The following is a 17,053-nucleotide window of genomic DNA, read 5'->3' as shown; positions in this document are numbered from 1 at the left end:
ACAAAGGCCACACTGTGCGCCACATGGCAACGGCTGGGCCTTGCCCTCTGTGCTGCCTCTGTGGGGACCGCTTCTTCCCTTCCTCTTCAGATTGCTGGCTCCTTCTCAGTGCTCAGTAACACCTGCCTCGAGGCCGGGCGCAGTGGCTCACACCTGTAATCCCAGCACTTTGGGAGGTGGAGGCGGGTGATCACCTGAGGTCAGAGTTCGAGACCAGCCTGGGTAACATGGTGAAACCCCGCCTCTACCAAAAATACAAAAACTTAGTTGGGCGTGGTGGCAGACACCTGTAATCCCATCTACTGGGGAGTCTGAGGCAGGAAAATCGCTTGAACCAGGGAGGTGGAGGTTGTGGTGAGCCAAGATCACGCCACTGCACTCCAGCCTAGGTGACAGAGTGAAACTCTGTCTCAAAAAAAAACAACAAAACACCTCCCTTGAAAGGCCCTCCCTAGCTCCCCCTTAATTAAGCCATGACCCCCTACATTCTCCCTCAGCCCATCTGCGCCCTCACCACTCTCACCCAGTCTGTGATGATGCCAGAATGCCTGGTGCTTAGCGAAACAGCCATTCATAACCAAGGAGATGGACACAAACCACAAGTGTTTATTGCAGAAATCTGGCCAACGTTCCAATTGCAGGGCCCCGGCACAGGGCTGGGCAGGTGAGATAGGGAGGGGTGGAGGAAGTGATCTGGCCCAGGGCCTCAGAGCTGTGAGATGATGTTGGGTGCCAGGCTGCAGGTGAGGCCTGTGCCATCTGGTTCCACATTCAGGGACTTCACTATGCCATCCTGTACCACCATGGAGAACCTGCCGGAAAGAGGGGCCCAGCCAGCTGCATCAGCCTGGGCTTGGAGGCTGGTCATGGAGACAGGAGGTGAAGAGCCAGGGGTCCAAGAGAACTCCAGAGAGGACTCTCCCCACACAGGACTCTCCCCACACAGGACTCTCTCCACACAGGACTCTCCCCACACAGGACTCTCCCCACACAGGACTCTCTCCACACAGGACTCTCTACTTTTACCTCTTGAGACGTCGATTCCCAAAGATGGACACCAGCGAATCATCTAGTAATAAGTCTGTCTCCTAAGAAGAAACAGAGAAAAGTGTCAGAAATTCCTGAAGAGGCCAAGGGCCTCCACTGCTCCCCACACTGCCCTGTCCCTGTGGCGGTCAGGGGAACACTCACCTTCCCAAAGGCCCCAGTGGGATCAGCCAGGAGCCGAACCTGCAGAGAAAGTAAAGGTTACAAGAAGAATATCCTACCTGGTCCTGACTCCCTGCAGGCCCAGCACCTCACCTTGCCTTCCGCCTTCTGGGCTCGGCCCCACTCGCCAGTCACAAAGGCATCATTAACACTCAGACAGGCCACCACCTGGACTCCCTTGGCCTTCAGAGCCTCAGCCTGCTCCACAAACCCTGGCAGGTGGGTCTGGGGAAGGGGAAGAAAGGGTCGGCAAAGGGATAATTGCATCTGATCCCCAGCCCACCCTTCATCTCCAGGCCCTCCTCAGTGCTCTGCCTCAACACCTTTGATCAGACAATGAGAGCTGTCTAAACCATTCTATTTCCTTTTTGCCTTGGCCACTAGGAAGCTCAGAATGAAACCTAATGCCTTATGGTCCAGACATGAACTTTCCATGGGCAGAACTATGTCTTACTTATCTGAGTTGCAAGCACCTTCCACAGGGCCTGTCATTTAGCAGGACCAACAGGGGTGCTGGATTTAATTGTAATATGCTTTTCTCCAACATTCCTGGTACTGTTCCCTTTTTGTAGTCTCTACTTGTTTTCTTTTTCTTTTTTTTTTAATTTTCAGACAGAGTCTCGCTCTTTCGCCCAGGCTGGAGTGCAGTGGCACGATCTCCACTCACTGCAACCTCCGCCTCCTGGGTTCAAGCAATTCTCTGCCTCAGCCTCCCCAGTAGCTGGGATTACAGGCACCCGCCACCATGCCCGGCTGATTTTTTTGCATTTTTAGTAGAGATAGGGTTTCACCATCTTGGCCAGGCTGGTTTTGAACTCCTGATCTCATGATCCACCCGCCTTGGCCTCTCAAAGTGCTGGGATTACAGGCGTGAGCTACCGCGCCCAGCTCTACCCAGCTCTACTTGTTTTCTGATGGCACTGAAATGCTTTTTAGGAGTCCTATCAGGACTGTGGAGGGCTTAAGAGCAACAAAAAAGATCCCAGGTCCTGATCTTCAGAAGGGGAAGGGCCTCACCTTGGAACATCCAGGGGTGAAAGCCCCGGGAACTCCAAACAGCACACCCTTCTTGCCCTTGAACAGCTCTGCCAGGTTCACCTTGTTTCCTGGCTCGCCTTCAAACACCTCCACTGCTGGGATGGCATCTCCCACCTAGAGGGAAGGACTCCAGGGTAAGGGGGGTGAGAGAGCCGGGGCAAACCAGAGGCAGGAAGGTGAACAGAGAGCCTGGCAGCTGCACCTGCAGGAGCCGAGGCTGAAACCCAGCAGGATACTCCAGCCCTGTCAGAGTTTCCAAGGGCCCTCCCTGCCCGCTCGCACCGGGTTACCCCATATCCTCCAAGTTTCAAGGTGGCCCTGCTCCTCTTAAGAGGCCATTGATGACAACAAAGAAAGGGAGGGAAGGCTTCCCCAACTGTCGCAAAGGGTTGCATAACATGCGGTCTAGGTTACAGGAAAGGAGTGGGATAAAATGGGCAGGGGCTAGAGGGCTGTATTTGGGGGTGAGGAGGAGTCCCTGACAACACGGAGGGAGAGGATATTGGCCAGGTCTGAGGGTCCCACCCTCAGGAGAAGGAAGAGGAAGGGCATCGGCAGGTGGAACGTTGAGGGAGGGTGTCCAGGCCCCTACACCCAGGAGGTGTAGAACAAAAGAAGGAATCTTTTGAAGGGGGAAGGATCCATCCCCAGAGTACTTGAGGGCTTCATGGGGCCACAGTGGGTAGGGAGAGAGAGTCAGAGGTGAGGGAGTCTCTGAGGAGCTCAAAGGTTGGGAGCAGGATGAAGTAGAAAGGGAATGGGGTCTCACAGGGTTTGGGAGGAGAAAGGGGAAGGTCCACGGCCCTGGGGATGGTTCCAGGAGCTGAGTGAAAGACAAGGCAGAAAGGTGGGAATTCGCCATGGGAGGAGGGGAGGTCGCGGAGTGGAATGGGGGGAGCCCCCGCGGGGGCGCTAAGGGACAGCTGTTTCAGAAGATAGGGGAAATAAGGCCGGGAGTGGTGTCTGACACCTGTAATCCTAGCACTTCGGGAGGCCGAGGCGGGTGGTTCACCTGAGGTCAGGAGTTCGAGATCAACCTGAACAGGGTGAAACCCCGTCTCTATTAAAAATACAATAGCCGGGCGTGGTGGCTCGCGCCTGTAGTCCCAGCTACTCAGGAGGCTGAGGCAGTAGAATCGCTTGAACCCAGGAGGCGGAGGCTGCAGTGAGCAGAGACTGCGACACTGCACTCCAGCCTGGGCGACACAGAAAGACTCCGTCTCAAAAAAAAAAAAAAAAAAAAAAAACCACAGTGCCTCGGGACTGTCCCGGGAGGTGAGGCCCCCACGATTGGCGAGAAGGGTAGGCAGCCACGAGGGCCTTCTGAAGGGATGATCCGGGCGGGCGGCGGGGAGGGGTCTGGCAGGCAGGAAATAAGGCGATACTCTCAGACCAGCGGGACGGGGGTTGCCATGGGGGTAGTAGGGGATGTCAGGCCCGGCCGGGCCAGCGGTCACCTTGATCGGGGCCATGGCTGCAGCGGCTCTGCTGAAACTGCGGACCCCGCCAGACGCCCACCCTCTTTCACTCCACCGTCTTGCTGCCGCTGCCGCTGCCGCTGCCACAGACTGACCGGCTGCCCCACCAACGAGTATATAGCCCGCTGAGCGTCTCAGGGTGCACACGCCGGCTAGTCCCATACCCGCCCCACGACCACTTCCACTCCGCCCCCTGGCTGGGGCCACCGCAGCAGGCGGGGCACCGCTGGAGGCACAGCTGCGACACCCTGCGAAAGGCGGGCCTGGGCCGCCTCAGGCCACTGCGCAAGCGCGAGCGGCTACGCGTAGAACAGGGCTTCCGGGACCCTCGCCTCATTGGGGGCTGAACAGCAGACGCAACTACAAATGGGGCAGAGCTTTCGGCACTGCAGCAGCTAATTTGCATATAGAAATGAGGTGCCGCTTGGCTTCCATGGGCCTAATTTGCAGATAGGGCAGTATTTCTGCCCCTTAACCGAAAGCGGGGTACAGAAGACGACGGTGTTAGGCGCCAGTGTAGGAGTAAAATACGTTTATTTTGCATTCAACCAAAGCCTCTGCATTGCAGCTATTTTGCATATGATTTGCATATTACGAAGGAGTTGTGGCAAAAAAACAGCTGGGCGTGCGCCGTAGGAACCTCCTGCTGAGACGCTTCCGGTAGCGGCGCGTGACCCGACAGGTCTTTCACCTATCTACCTCAGCTCCCACAAACACGAGAAGTTCTAGCAAGTTCGCCACTTCCGGTTCTCCTGGCCATCCAATAGCATCGAGCGGAGCGTCCTCGGAAGTGACGCAGCGGATGACGACGTCTTTCCGGTTCCGGCCTGGCGAGCGCTTGTGCGGCGACATGAAACTGCTCACCCACAATCTGCTGAGCTCGCATGTGCGCGGGGTGGGGTCCCGTGGCTTCCCCCTGCGCCTCCAGGTACCCGCCGGCGGCAGTCTTCCCTTTTCGAGCGGGATGGTGGGCCGCGGTCCAGTGCTTACCTAACTAAATTCCTCCGCCCTGCAGGCCACCGAGGTCCGTATCTGCCCTGTGGAATTCAATCCCAACTTCGTGGCGCGTATGATACCTAAGGTGGAGTGGTCGGCGTTCCTGGAGGCGGCAGATAACGTGAGGATCCTTACCCCGCCCGAGCATATCCCGGGGAGTGCGGGGCGGGCACACCTCAGCCGGGCTGAGGCGGGAGTTCGGGATGCCTGGAGATAATTTCGGCGTCTTGCCCACAGTTGCGCCTGATCCAGGTGCCTAAAGGGCCGGTTGAGGGATATGAGGAGAATGAAGAGTTTCTGAGGACCATGCACCACCTGCTGCTGGAGGTGAGAAGCGGCCCATCGCTTGCTTCCCGGGCCACCTGCCTCTCGCACTGAGGCTGCCAGTGCTCAGCTCTGTCCCTCCCCGCCCGCAGGTGGAAGTGATAGAGGGCACCCTGCAGTGCCCAGAATCTGGACGTATGTTCCCCATCAGCCGCGGGATCCCCAACATGCTGCTGAGTGAGGAGGAAACTGAGAGTTGATTGTGCCAGGCTCCAGTTTTTCTTGTTATGACTGTGTGTATTTTTGTTGATATATACCCTGTTTCCGAATTCTGCCGTGTGTATCCCCAACCCTTGACCCAATGACACCAAACACACAGTGTTCTTGAGCTCGATATTATATATTTTTTTCTCATTAAAGGTTCAAAACCAAAAGCGGTTTCTCTTTGCAGCAAATATACATTAAAATAGAGTCTCTGTACAGCCAAGGGCTCTGGGCCCTGACTTGCCCCATGTCCCTGCGCCTCCCTGGCCAAACCCAAAAATAAATATAGTGTTATTGCTCTGCAGGGCATAGAGGCAGTGCTCTCCTGCCCCCTGAGGAGGCTTGTTGGGAGCTGATGGGGAAGCCCTGGCCACCCCAGGGGTCCAGGGGCTGGAGTCTGCTTGGAGTTATTGCTTCAAGGGGGGGCACTAATGCCCAATGCAAATGATGAGAGGAGGAGCGAAGGGGGCATGGGCCTTTGCTCTCCAAGTCCCACTCTGCTCTGAAGAGGGGGTAGGATTAAGCAGCAGCAAAAGCATCACCCACAGGGAGACTGTGGCCTCCATCCCCTTCCCTCCCTGAGATAGGCTTCTGCCTCCCACACATCCCCTGCAGCCCCCTATGGCTTCCGCAAGGCCCCCTAAGCTCTGGGGGCACATTATGGCTTGCAAGGGGCAGCACTGTGCCCAGAGCCTGGACACACGTTCCCAGCTTCTGACACCCCCTAGGAGGGGGAGGAGAGGGCGTGGGGCCTGCTCCCAGGGGCTGATGGCATTGCCCTGGCCCTGCCAGCAGGCTGTGGCACTGCCCAGACCCCAGCTCCACCCCAGCCCTTGGGGCTGACCCCATGCTAGGCAGGTCCTGCCAGAACCCCCACCAGTCCCACCCCTTGCCTTAGTCCATCATGGCCTCGAGCATCTCCAAGAACAGCTTGTGCATGGGCACCTTGCCCTCCAGCTTCACCCCATAGAAATGGGCCAGCACTTTGCCCGCTGTCTGGCGGAGGAGCGGTAGTGTGAGCAGCAGCCTGCCCGCCCGCCGCCGCTCAGCACCCCCTCCGGGGCCGGCCCGGCCGGCTTCGTACTCCAGCAGGGCCTCGTGCAGAGCTTCTCGCAGCTGCTCCACAGCCTCGGCATCTTCGATGTGCACAGAGTCTGCAAGAGAGGAGCGTGGTGTTGGCCTGGGCTATCTCTGGCAAGGGCACTCCCCACATCTTGAGCACTGCGGGATGGGGCCTAAGGAGGAGCCAAACGAGGATTTGTTGATTGGCTGACTGAGAGGCACCACTCACTGCTGCGGCTCGTGGGCCAGGACCCCACCCTTTCTCCCTCAACTGTGGCCACCTTATACCCTCCCCACCTGCCCTCCCACTAAACTTGACTTTTCTGCATTAGCATGGCACTAGGCCTCAAAATCCTGTGTGCAGTTTGGAGCCTGCACTTGGCTTGCTTTTTGACTTTGAGCAAGTCATTGTTCTTCCCTAAGCCTGTTTTCCTTATCTGCAAAATGGGACTGTGCCACCATCACTGAGTTAAAAACCTGAAGACCTTATGGGGACAGCTGTCAGTGCCTGCCCCAGACTCACCTGAATTGGCAAGGGCCAGGGCCTTCAGTAGAACATACTCCTCTCGCTCCAGCCGCAGGGCCTGCAGCCGCCGCACTAGTTGCAGCAGGGCAGCCCCAAGTTCCCCCAGGCCAGCTGCCCGTGCCCCCTCTTCATCCAGGACTAAGTCCTCAGCGAAGGCCAGCTCATCCTGCAGTGGCAGTGAGCGCTGGGCCACACCCAGCACCAGCACCTCCATCCACACGCTCTGCAGTACTGACATCTGGTCAGACAGCGACAGTGATGAGAAGCCTAGGAGGCAGCGGGGAGCGGGCCTGGCTGAGCAAGCGCACCAGAGCCGGGCCCGTTCAGGGCAGCCCTGGGTCACCTGGGCCCTTTACCTGGGATGCTCTTGGCCCAGCTGATGGTGACCACGATCTCTCGGTCAAAGAGGTCACAGAGGGTAGCCACAGCTGGGAGGTGCCCATCCGGGCCCGCGGGGTCAGGCATGGCATAGAGCTTCTCAGGCTCAACCACCAGCAGATGAGACACCAGTGCATTCACTGGGGCTGCGGTGACAATTAGAGGACAAGAGTCAGGAGCACTCGAATCTGTCGGGCCTCAGGGGTCAAGCATCTTCCCACAGTCGCTCCCCCTGTGGCCTTCCTCAGTAGCAGCTGGCCAGCGACTTCCCTCCAGGGAAGAGCGCTAACTCTTTCCCAAGGAAAGCCCATGTGTTTGTGGACAGGCTGTGAGTGTTGGAAAATCGTCCCTGTTCCCAGTCCTACTACTTTTCCTGATGCAGGAAAAGGCAGTTTCACATGTCTTGGGGAAATGAGTGAGTGAAGAGACGAAGGGGAAATACAGGTCCCAGTGCCCAAGGTAACTATGATGCCACACATAGGCCTCCCGTTTCCCAGCCCCAGGGACCCACAGTGCTCTCACCTGTCTTCCGGGGACCTCCAGCGACTGCCAGGGGCCCAGCAGGGAAGGGGCCCGGGAAGGGCAGTGGGTCCACCTCTGGCCGCCGCTTGTACTTCTGCCGCCCACCCCGGACGCGGTCCAGGCGCACTCCTTGAATTGTAGGACAGATAGGACTGTGACTGTGGTGCTGTGGGCAGGGTGGGGCTTGCTCTCCAGAGCTGTCCTCCCCGAGTCCACTCACCAGAACTCCCAGGCCTCACCCCCACCTGGCCCGGGTCCCCGACTCCCCCAGCCCTCACCCAGCCCCTGCCCAGCGCTCACCCTCCTTGAGCATGCCCACCCGCAGGCACTTGGTGAAGCGGCAGGCCTGGCAGGCCTTGCGTCTCCGCTTGGTGATCTCACACTCGTTGGAGGCTGGACAGCTGTACTCGATGCTCCCTGCCAGGAAGAGGCAGGGCTCCAGTGGCGGCCTCCCAGGGCCGGGAGGGGACCCAGCTGACAGGAGAGCCCTGACTCTCCCTGGGCAAGCACAGGTCTGGGGGTACGGGGAGGAAAGGGAGAGCAGGCGGCCATGAGCAGGCAGGGAGGGGAGTGGCTGCTGGGTGGGGGAGCCCTGCCTGGATGAGGGAGGAGCTGGACCAGGCAGTGGGGCTGCATCTCAGCCCCGAGCCCCATCTCTGGACCACACTGCCCTCATCTGCTGACATCAAGGGCCACAAGGACCTTTGCATTGCTAAATCCAGTGGTCAATTCTCAGTCCTCATGTTACTTGGCCTAAAAGGAGGATCTAAGGCTGCCGATCACTTCCTGCTCCTAGAAACACTTAAACACTGTCTTCTTTTGCTTCTAGGACACCATACACTCTGGTTTTCCTCCCACCGCGCCAGCCACTTTGTGGTTTCTGTGCATCTTCCCAAGCTCTTCCATCCAGACTGCCAGGGCTGTCCTTGGAGCTCATCTCCAATCCCATGGCGATCTTCCCCAGCCGTGGGGCTCTCACGTTTCTACCTCTAGCCTGTACTTGCTGTGAGCCTCAGACCCATCTCTCCAGCTGCCTCCTCGACATCCTGCATGTCTAGAAGGCATCTCGGACCAAACACAGCCTACGTGGACTCCATGTGTTCACTCGCCCAAGAAGAAACCTAGGCAGAATCTCTGGTTCCTCTCACACCCCACATCCAAGCCACCAACACATTATGGTGGGCTTTACCTCCTCCAAGGTCCAGAATCCACCTCCTGCCCCTGGCAACTACTTCCACCCTTGACCCGATAGTCACTGTCACCTCGCCCCTCGCTGGCCTCCTGCTCTGTCCCTGCTTGCTCCAGTCTGTTCTCGACACAGCAGCCAAGAGGGTCCTATTAAGCCTCCATTACATCCTGTACCTCCTCTTCTCAAAACCCTCTGCGGATTTCCCTTCTCTGAGTCCAAGCGAATGCGAACCCACGTCCTCCCAGGCCTATGCCCCTGCTTCTTGCCTCCTTTTGACCTCTGCTCCTTGCTCTTGTCTCCTCCATGTTCCTCAAACAGGCCCTGCCTGGAGCTCTGGTCCTGAAGTCCACACAGGCTCCCTCACCTCCCTCTGCTCACTGTCACCTTGGAGGTCTTCCCTGGCCACCCTGTGACAATGCCAGATCCCTTCGCAGAGTCCTCCTAGCCTCTGAGCCCTGCTTCTGGTTTCTCTTCAGCCCTCAGCACCACAGAACACGCTGCATATGCACTCACCTATCTCGTTTATTATGCCTCCCCCTTCAGTGGCAGCTCAACCGGGGCAGGAACTGGCCCCAGCACTAGCAACGAGGCCTGGCACATGGTGGGTGCTGGCGGCCCTCCCGGCCTCACAGGGCCCCGCAAGGACCAAATGACACAGCTAGACAGCAGGCCGCAGCACGTTTCTCCTCGCAGTGCATTTTCTCCTACCCCCTACTTGGGCTTCTGCACTCAACTCAAGACACCATGGCCAGGCGCAGTGGCTCATGCCTGTAATCCCAGCACTTTGGGAGACCGAGATAGGTGGATCATCTGAGGTCAGGAGTTCGAGAACAGCCTGGCCAACATGGTAAAACCCCGTCTCTACTAAAAGTACAAAAATTAGCTGGGCGTGGTGGCAGGCGCCTGTAGTCCCAGCTACTCAGGAGGCTGAGGCAGGAGAACCACTTGAACCGGGGAGGCAGAGATTGCAGTGAGCCGAGATTGTGCCACTGCACTCCAGCCTGGGTGACACAGCAAGACTCCATCTCAAAAAAAAAAAAAAAAAAAAAATTAGCTGGGCATGGTAGTGCATGTCTGTAATCCCAGCTGCTCGGGAGGCTGAGGCAGGAGAATCGCTTGAACCCGGGAGGCAGAGGCTGCAGTGAACCAAGATCATGCCATTACACTCCAGCCTGGGCAACCAGAGCGAAACTCTGTATCAAAAAAAAAAAAAAAAAGGCCGGGCGCAGTGGCTCATGCCTATAATCCCAGCACTTTGGGAGGCCGAGGCAGGCAGATCACGAGGTCAGGAGTTCGAGACCAGCCTGACCAACACGGTGAAACCCCATCTCTACTAAAAATACAAAAATTAGCTGGGCATGCGCCTGTACTCCCAGCTACTCAGGAGGCTAAGGCAGGAGAATTGCTTGAACCTGGGAGGCGGAGGTTGCAGTGAGCTGAGATCATGCCATTGCACTCCAGCCTGGCGACAGAGTGAGACTCCATCTAAAAAAAAAAAGAGGCCGGGAGCGTAATCCCAGCACTTTGGGAGGCCGAGGCGGGCGGATCACGAGGTCAGGAGTTCGAGACCATCCTGGCTAACATGGTGAAACCCCGTCTCTACTAAAAATACAAAAAAATTAGCCGGGCGTGGTGGTGGGCACCTGTAGTCCCAGCTACTTGGGAGGCTGAGGCAGCAGAATGGCGTGAACCCGGGAGGCGGAGCTTGCACTGAGCCGAGATGGCGCCACTGGACTCCAGCCTGAGCGACAGAGCAAGACTCCATCTCAAAAAAAAAAAAAAAAAAAAAAAAGACAAGCCCTCTGGAGCCTCAGAACCAGCACCTCCCCTTCCTGCACAGACCACGGCTGTAATAAGACAAGTCTGTGCAACTCACTGTTACCCAGCCCTCCCCTCTGCCAGGATGTAAACTGCTTGAGGGCAGAAACAGCCCTGCTTCAGCCCCAGCTATGTCCCCAAGGCCTAGAACACTGGCCAGGACAGCAAAGAACAGGTCTGTGCCGAGCAGGGACTCTGGCTACCACATACCTTTATGACCTTGGGCAAGTCCCATACCTAACCCCTCGAACCCTCAGTTTCCCAGCTGTAAAAGTGCCCCACAGAGTTGGGTAGTGAGAATTAAAGGGGATAATATGGGCAAAACATCTAGCATGGTTCACGACACCTAAGTGCTCAATATATAATTCCTATTCACAGCCAGCACACAATAAATATTTGTCAATAGTCAACATACAGTGAGGGGCCCCAGGGTAGGTAGGAGACACCTGCACCCTGGCCGGCTGGCTCACTGGTCTTCAGAGCGGGAAGGGTGCACAAAGTTTTAGATTAGTGGATTTTGACCAAGTTAAAACTTGCTGGATTGGCTGGGCGCGGGGGCACACACCTGTAATCCCAGCACTTTGGAAGCCCAAGAAGGGCAGATCACCTGAGGTCAGGAGTTTGAGACCAGCCTGGCCAACATGGTGAAACCCCATCCCTACTAAAAACACAAAAATTAGCCGGGCATGGTGGCAGATGCCTGTAATCCCAGCTACTTGGGAGGCTGAGGCAGGCGAATGGCTTGAACCCGGGAGGCAGAGGTTGCAGTGAGCCACAACTGCAGGCCATTGCACTCCAGCCTGGACAACAAGAGCAAAACTCCATCTCAAAAAAAAAAAAACTTGGCCGGGAGCAGTGGCTCACGCCTGTAATCCCAGCACTTTGGGAGGCCAAGGCGGGTGGATCTTGAGGTCAGGAGATCAAGACCATCTTGGCTAACACAGTGAAACCCCGTCTCTACTAAAAATACAAAAAATTAGCCAGGTGTGGTGGCAGGCGCCTGTAGTCCCAGCTACTGGGGAGGCTGAGGCAGGAGAATGGCGTGAACCCAGGAGGCGGAGCTTGCAGTGTGCCGAGATCGCGCCACTGCACTCCAGCCTGGGCGACCGCGCGAGACTCAAAAAAAAAAAAAAAAACTTGCTGGAATGTCACAATCAGTCATTCGGCGTCTGTCCAAAGTTCGGTGTTATTAGTAATAAGCAGAGGAAGCAGTCTAACATTGAAGAGCTCAGCTGTGGACCTATACTGAACCAAGTTCAAATCTTGGTTCTGCCATTTCCTAGTTGTGAGACTTCAACAAAGTTTCAAATGCCTCTCTTAGTCTCAGTTATAAGAGTACTGACACCTTATAGGGTTGCTATGGGGACTAACTGAGATCATAAAAGAACACAGTGCCTAGCACAAGGTAAGCACTCAAGATTTTTTTTTTTTTTTTTTTTTTTTTTTTGAGACAGACTCTCACTCTGTCACCCAGGCTGGGAGTGCAGTGGCACGATCTTGGCTCACTCCACCTCCTGGGTTCCAGCAATTCTCCTGCCTCAGCCTCCTGAGTAGCTGGACTACAGGCACCCACCACCACACCTGGCTAATTTTTGTATTTTTAGTAGAGACAGGTTTTCACCATGTTGGCCAGGCTGGTCTCGAACTCCTGACCTTGTTATCCTCCCATCTCAGCCTCCGAAAGTGCTGAGATTACAGGCGTGAGCCACCACACCTGGCCTTTTTTTTTTTTAATTATACGTGTTATAGCCCCCAAAGTAACCAACGGTTACATAAAAGCAGAAATAACGGAAATAATAGGCCCTTCCCAGGCAATGCTTAATGTCAGCATCTTGCTCATTCCCCTGAATTCTGATAAGCTTTCCTGAGTGAGAAAAAAATCAGTGACTTTTAAGAGCAGAGATCCCTGTAAGTCTTTTTTTTTTTTTTTTTGAGATGAGAGTGTCTCATTCTATTGCCCAGCACAGAGTGCTGTGGCATGATCTCTGCCTCCCAGGTTCAAGTGATTCTCCTGCCTCAGCCTCCCAAGTAGCTGGGATTACAGGCACTCACCACCATGCCCCGCTAATTTTTGTATTTTTAGTAGAGACGGGGTTTTACCATGTTGGCCAGGCTGGTCTCGAACTCCTGACCTCGTGATCCACCAGCCTCGGCCTCCCAAAGTGCTGGGATTACAGGCCATGAGCCACCAAGCCCAGCGTTTTTTGTTTTTTTTTTTTAGATGGAGTTTCACTTTTGTTGCCCAGGCTAGAGTGTAATGGCGCGATCTGGGCTCATTGCAACCTCTGCCTCCCGGGTTCAAGCAATTCTCCTGTCTCAGCCTCCTGAGTAACTGGGATGACAGGCGCATGCCACCATGCTCGGCTAATCTTTGTATTTTTAGTAGAGACGGGATTTCATCACATTGGTCAGGCTGGTCTCAAACTCCTGACCTCAGGTGATCCGTCCGCCTCGGCCTCCCAAAGTGCTGGGATTACAGGCATGAGCCACCACACCCGGCCTTTTTTTTTTTTTTTTTTGAGACGGAGTCTCACTCTGTCACCCAGGCTGGAGTGCAGTGGCGTGATCTCAGCTCACTCCAACCTCCGCCTCCTGGGTTCATGCCATTCTCCTGCCTCAGCCTCCCGAGTAGCTGGGATTACAGGTGCCCGCCACCACGCCCGGCTAATTTTTTTATATTTTTAGTAGAGACGGTGTTTCACCGTGTTAGCCAGGATGGTCTCGATCTCCTGACCTCATGATCCACCCGCCTCGGCCTCCCAAAGTGCTGGGATTACAGGCATGAGCCACAGCGCCCGGCCTTTTTTTTTTTTTTTTTTTGAGACGGAATCTCGCTCTGTCACCCAGGCTGGAGTGCAGTGGTGTGATCTTGGCTCACTGCAACCTCTGCCTCAAATCTTGGTTCAAGCAATTCTCCTGCCTCAGCCTCTCAAGTAGCAGCAAGTAGCTGGGATTACAGGCACCAGCCACCATGCCCAGCTAATTTTTTGCATTTTTAGTAGAGATGGGGTTTCACCACCCTGGCCAGGCTGGTCTTGATCTCCTGACCTCAGGTGATCCGCCCACCTTGGCCTCCCAAAGTGCTGGGATTACAGGTGTGAGCGACCGTGTCCAGCCTTGCCTGTTAGTCTTTTTAAAGTTGAGTGCTAAACTATGATGTAGCCCCTCTCAAGTACTGATAAAAATCTGCCATGTTTTGGGAGGCCGAGGCAGATGGATCATTTGAGGTCAGGAGTTCGAGACCAGCCTGGCCAACATGGTGAAACGTCGTCTCTACTAAAAATACAAAAATTAGCTGGGCGTGGTGGTGCACACCTGTAGTCCCGGCTACTCAGGAGGCTGAGGCAGGAGAATCTCTTGAACCCAGGGGCAGAGGTTGTAGTGAGCAGAGATTGCACCACTGCACTCTAGCCTGAACAACAGAGTGAGACTCTGTCTCAAAAAAAAAAAAAAAAATTTATAATTTGCCTTATGTTGGTGCTACTTTGGGAAAATTAAGAAAAAGGGGACATGTTCTATGCTGGGGAGAGGTCAGAAGCGGCCAGAAACAAGAACAAAGCTTAGGAACAGACAGAGGCTGCCTTGGACTCTTTCAGAGCCACTGTAGAAGGTGCTGGGCCTAGAGTACCCAGGTGGTACCCTGAGCTCACTCATATCCACTGCAATGCATCAGCACACTCGGTGCTTTTACCATACTTCTCAGGGAAAAGGTGTCTCTGGGAGGTAGAGGGACTGGAAACACCAGATTGTTAGCCTCAAGTGGTGCCACGGCCATCTGGGGGCCTACTGCACCCAGCAGTGTATCCAGAGGGTGCAGGGCAAAGGACAGGGGAGTGGGCTGGGGGCTCACCCTGGATGGTCCTCTTGAAGAAGGCTTTGCAGGCCTCACAGGATGCCACACCATAGTGGTAGCCGGAGGCCACATCCCCACAGACCAGGCAGAGGCGCTTGGGCAGGGAGCTGAGCACCAGCTTCCCACCGCCCTGCTCTCCAGGCCCAGCCCCCTCCCCATCCTCCTCTTCCTTGTGGCCTGGGAGGCAGCGGGTGGGAGCTGGACCAGGGGCCAGGGCCACAGGAGGCTCAGTCTCCGTCTCCGAGGAACCCTTTGGACTGTCAGGGCTGGCCGGCTCTGCCTTGATGCAGAGAGGCTCAATGCCCACCACCTGGCTGGACATGGCGCTGGTCACCTGCAGGGAGAGACCCGTAGGTTTGCAGGGAGGCACTGGGATGGGGGATGGGAGACACTCTGCCACACGGGTTGCCCAACCTCGGGCCTAGGGCCACGCTTCCAAGCCCAGCAAGGGGGGAGGAAGGGGGGCAGAGTCCAAGGAAGGACTGCCCAGGAACACTGCCCCCTCCTCGCTGTTGCCATGGAAACAGAGTCTTCAGGGCCAGTAACTGACAGCAGGTCTCCCCCTTGGGAACCTGGGGGAGGCTAAGAAAGCCCCTACTCCCACCCAGGCCGGGGAGCAGGGTAACCGTAGCCCCAGGCAACCTTCAACCCCACCTGGAATCCCTAGCCAGGAGCAGGATACTTCCCAGTTTTCTCCAGATGTTGCGGGGACCTCTGAGACCCTGCCCTCATCTGGGTATTCTGCACTGGAGAGCAGACCCAAGGCCAGTGGACGTGCTCACACCGAGTTCACACACTCCACTCACCGGGGTGCTCAGGAACCCCACAAGCCCACGCAGGCTCGCTCTCTGCTGGGGGCTTTCACACTCGCACCGGCCTTCCCAAACCCGTGCTCACTCCTGCGCACACTTGTGCTCACACACTTTTCCTGGAGCGCACACCCCATCCGCGAACTCAATCAAGGCTCATGATCACACACAGTCTCACTAGGTCTCCCCACATCCACACGCACAGGCACGGACTCATGAAAACACCTACAGAGCTTTTCACACCTGACACGCGGCTGCCCTCCTGCCCCAGCATGCCGATCCCAGGCACACGGCGGGCGCCGCTCCACCTCCTCGCGACCAGCCTGCAGGTCCACTCTTATACTCCCGCTGTCGCAGAGGCCGCCACCTCCCGGGGCGCTGCGTCCCGCCCCAACCTGCGCACACCTTTGGGAAGTTGCCTAAAGTTGCTACGCCTCCCCCTCCCCGCCCGCGGGAGACCTCTACCAGGTTATCAGGAAGTAAGTGGGGAGAGGCAAGGAGGAGGAAGTTCTCCCCTGCCGGTGCGATGACCTTTGACCCAGAGAGGAGGGTGGCCCCAGGCCCCTTCGAGCGCCCCCACGTGGTCTTCAGAGCCCCTTCCCAGACATAGAGCCCTCCCCGTCTTCCACGCCGGCCAGCCCCAGGGACTTCGGCAAGTGCGGGATTGAACCCTGCCCCGGGGCGGGCTGGATCGGAGGCCCAACCCTGACCCAGGTCAGGACCGGCAGCCAGAGCCAGATCCTGCCCCAGGCCAGCCCACCAGGACTCGGACGCCGGATCCCGCCTGAACCCTGACCAGTCCGACCCTCGACTGGGTCCCAACCGTGGCCCGGACTGGCCCCAGAGTCGGACCCCGCCTGCAGCCCGCCCCGCCCGCCTCCCTGCCGCGCTCGCACATGGCCCCCGCGCCCCGCCCGCCCACCCCCGCGGCAGCGCTCCCCTCCGCCCCCGGACCTGGGGCTCCGGCAGCGCGGTCGGGCAGGCATGGGGACCGAGCGGCCCGGAGTGCCAGAGTGGGCCGGGGGCCGCGGGCGGCCCCTCCTCCGCCGCCTCCTCGGGCCGCGCCGCCCCACCGCGCCGCGTCCCCTCACTCGGCGGCGCCGCCGGCTGCTTGTAGGACACAAAAGGACATCGCGGCCGCTTCCTACTCCGCTTCCTCCAGCTGACAGCGGGGGTGGGGCCGGCCGTGCGCATGCAAAGCAGGGGGCGGGGCCCGGGGGTCCTATGCTAATCAGACCAGCGGGGCGGGCGGCGCCTGCGCGCCCGGACGAGTCGGGGCGGAGCCGGCAGCGCCGCGGGCGGGCCTTCGCGCAGGTCCCGCCCCGCAGCCCGCCGAGCCACTGCGGCGCACATGCGTACGCGGCCCCTGGGGGGGCGGGGCCGGAGACGCGGTGGGCGGGGGCAATAGAGCCGTGAGCAAGTGGGGCCAGAAGCGCTCTTTCGTAACAGAGGAGGCGGGGCGCGCTGCGCGCCAGAGGAGCGGGCGAGGCGGTGCAGGCTGCAGTCGCGGAGCCAAGAGGCCACTTACATATGAAAACGCAAGGGCGGGACGAGTGGAGAGGCTGGACCTGCTACCTATGCTTGAGGGGCGGAGCCTAGCGCGCCGTCGCGAGGAGGGAGGTGCTGCCCCGTTCCCCCTACCCTCTT

At 57.5% G+C, this 17,053-nt stretch overlaps 3 protein-coding genes across 10 annotated transcripts; 1 reads left to right on the top strand and 2 right to left on the bottom strand.

Moving 5' to 3' along the window:
• Positions 1-586: 586 nt before the first annotated feature.
• On the bottom strand, positions 587-3,982 carry PRDX5 (peroxiredoxin 5). 4 transcript variants are annotated; one of them, XM_055240359.2, is made up of 6 exons: positions 3,705-3,887; positions 2,227-2,361; positions 1,303-1,434; positions 1,192-1,230; positions 1,027-1,088; positions 587-812 (listed from the first exon to the last, which is right to left on the bottom strand). In XM_055240359.2, exons 1-6 carry the CDS (start codon positions 3,885-3,887, stop codon positions 707-709), a joined length of 657 nt encoding a protein of 218 aa, XP_055096334.2. In that variant the 3' UTR covers positions 587-706. The 4 variants fall into 4 exon arrangements, with proteins under 4 accessions (XP_055096334.2, XP_055096335.2, XP_055096416.2 ...); XM_055240360.2 differs by lacking the exon at positions 1,303-1,434; XM_055240441.2 differs by lacking the exon at positions 2,227-2,361.
• TRMT112 (tRNA methyltransferase activator subunit 11-2) lies at positions 3,495-5,419 on the top strand. 2 transcript variants are annotated; one of them, XM_055240637.2, is made up of 5 exons: positions 3,495-3,549; positions 4,430-4,653; positions 4,741-4,842; positions 4,959-5,048; positions 5,138-5,419. In XM_055240637.2, the coding sequence occupies exons 2-5, from the start codon at positions 4,528-4,530 to the stop codon at positions 5,243-5,245; spliced, it is 426 nt and encodes a 141-aa protein (XP_055096612.1). In that variant the 5' UTR covers positions 3,495-3,549; positions 4,430-4,527; the 3' UTR covers positions 5,246-5,419. The 2 variants fall into 2 exon arrangements, with proteins under 2 accessions (XP_055096612.1, XP_055096698.1); XM_055240723.2 differs by lacking the exon at positions 3,495-3,549 and having other exon boundaries at positions 4,344-4,653; positions 4,974-5,048.
• On the bottom strand, positions 5,367-16,600 carry ESRRA (estrogen related receptor alpha). Of its 4 annotated transcripts, none has more exons than XM_055240080.2 (8): positions 16,361-16,600; positions 15,650-15,811; positions 14,595-14,931; positions 8,038-8,154; positions 7,738-7,866; positions 7,194-7,361; positions 6,835-7,104; positions 5,367-6,403 (listed from the first exon to the last, which is right to left on the bottom strand). In XM_055240080.2, the coding sequence occupies exons 1-8, from the start codon at positions 16,598-16,600 to the stop codon at positions 6,144-6,146; spliced, it is 1,683 nt and encodes a 560-aa protein (XP_055096055.1). In that variant the 3' UTR covers positions 5,367-6,143. The 4 variants fall into 4 exon arrangements, with proteins under 4 accessions (XP_055096055.1, XP_063490442.1, XP_055096138.2 ...); XM_063634372.1 differs by having other exon boundaries at positions 15,636-15,801; positions 16,361-16,488; XM_055240163.2 differs by lacking the exon at positions 15,650-15,811 and having other exon boundaries at positions 16,361-16,599.
• Between the last annotated feature and the right edge of the window lie 453 nt (positions 16,601-17,053).

The sequence above is a fragment of the Symphalangus syndactylus genome, chromosome 1 (assembly GCF_028878055.3).
Source record: "Symphalangus syndactylus isolate Jambi chromosome 1, NHGRI_mSymSyn1-v2.1_pri, whole genome shotgun sequence".
Classification (NCBI taxonomy): domain Eukaryota; kingdom Metazoa; phylum Chordata; class Mammalia; order Primates; family Hylobatidae; genus Symphalangus; species Symphalangus syndactylus.
This window is presented reverse-complemented; position numbering and strand designations above follow the sequence as displayed.

Bases quoted from the DNA above. Each gene is read 5' to 3' on its own strand.
- PRDX5 (XM_055240359.2), bottom strand. From the start codon at position 3,887: ATGGGACTAGCCGGCGTGTGCACCCTGAGACGCTCAGCGGGCTATATA. The intron at 1,231-1,302 runs GTGAGGTGCTGG...CTTTCTCTGCAG, and splicing joins CCCAGAAGGCGGAAGGCAAG to GTTCGGCTCCTGGCTGATCC. The intron at 1,089-1,191 runs GTGAGTGTTCCC...GTTTCTTCTTAG, and splicing joins CCACTGGGGCCTTTGGGAAG to GAGACAGACTTATTACTAGA.
- TRMT112 (XM_055240637.2), top strand. From the start codon at position 4,528: ATGACGACGTCTTTCCGGTTCCGGCCTGGCGAGCGCTTGTGCGGCGAC. The intron at 4,654-4,740 runs GTACCCGCCGGC...TCCGCCCTGCAG, and splicing joins GCTTCCCCCTGCGCCTCCAG to GCCACCGAGGTCCGTATCTG. The intron at 4,843-4,958 runs GTGAGGATCCTT...TCTTGCCCACAG, and splicing joins TCCTGGAGGCGGCAGATAAC to TTGCGCCTGATCCAGGTGCC.
- ESRRA (XM_055240080.2), bottom strand. From the start codon at position 16,600: ATGCGCACGGCCGGCCCCACCCCCGCTGTCAGCTGGAGGAAGCGGAGT. The intron at 15,812-16,360 runs GTCCGGGGGCGG...AACTTCCCAAAG, and splicing joins CCGCGCTGCCGGAGCCCCAG to GTGTGCGCAGGTTGGGGCGG. The intron at 6,404-6,834 runs GTGAGTCTGGGG...CCTCTCTTGCAG, and splicing joins CCTGGCCCTTGCCAATTCAG to ACTCTGTGCACATCGAAGAT.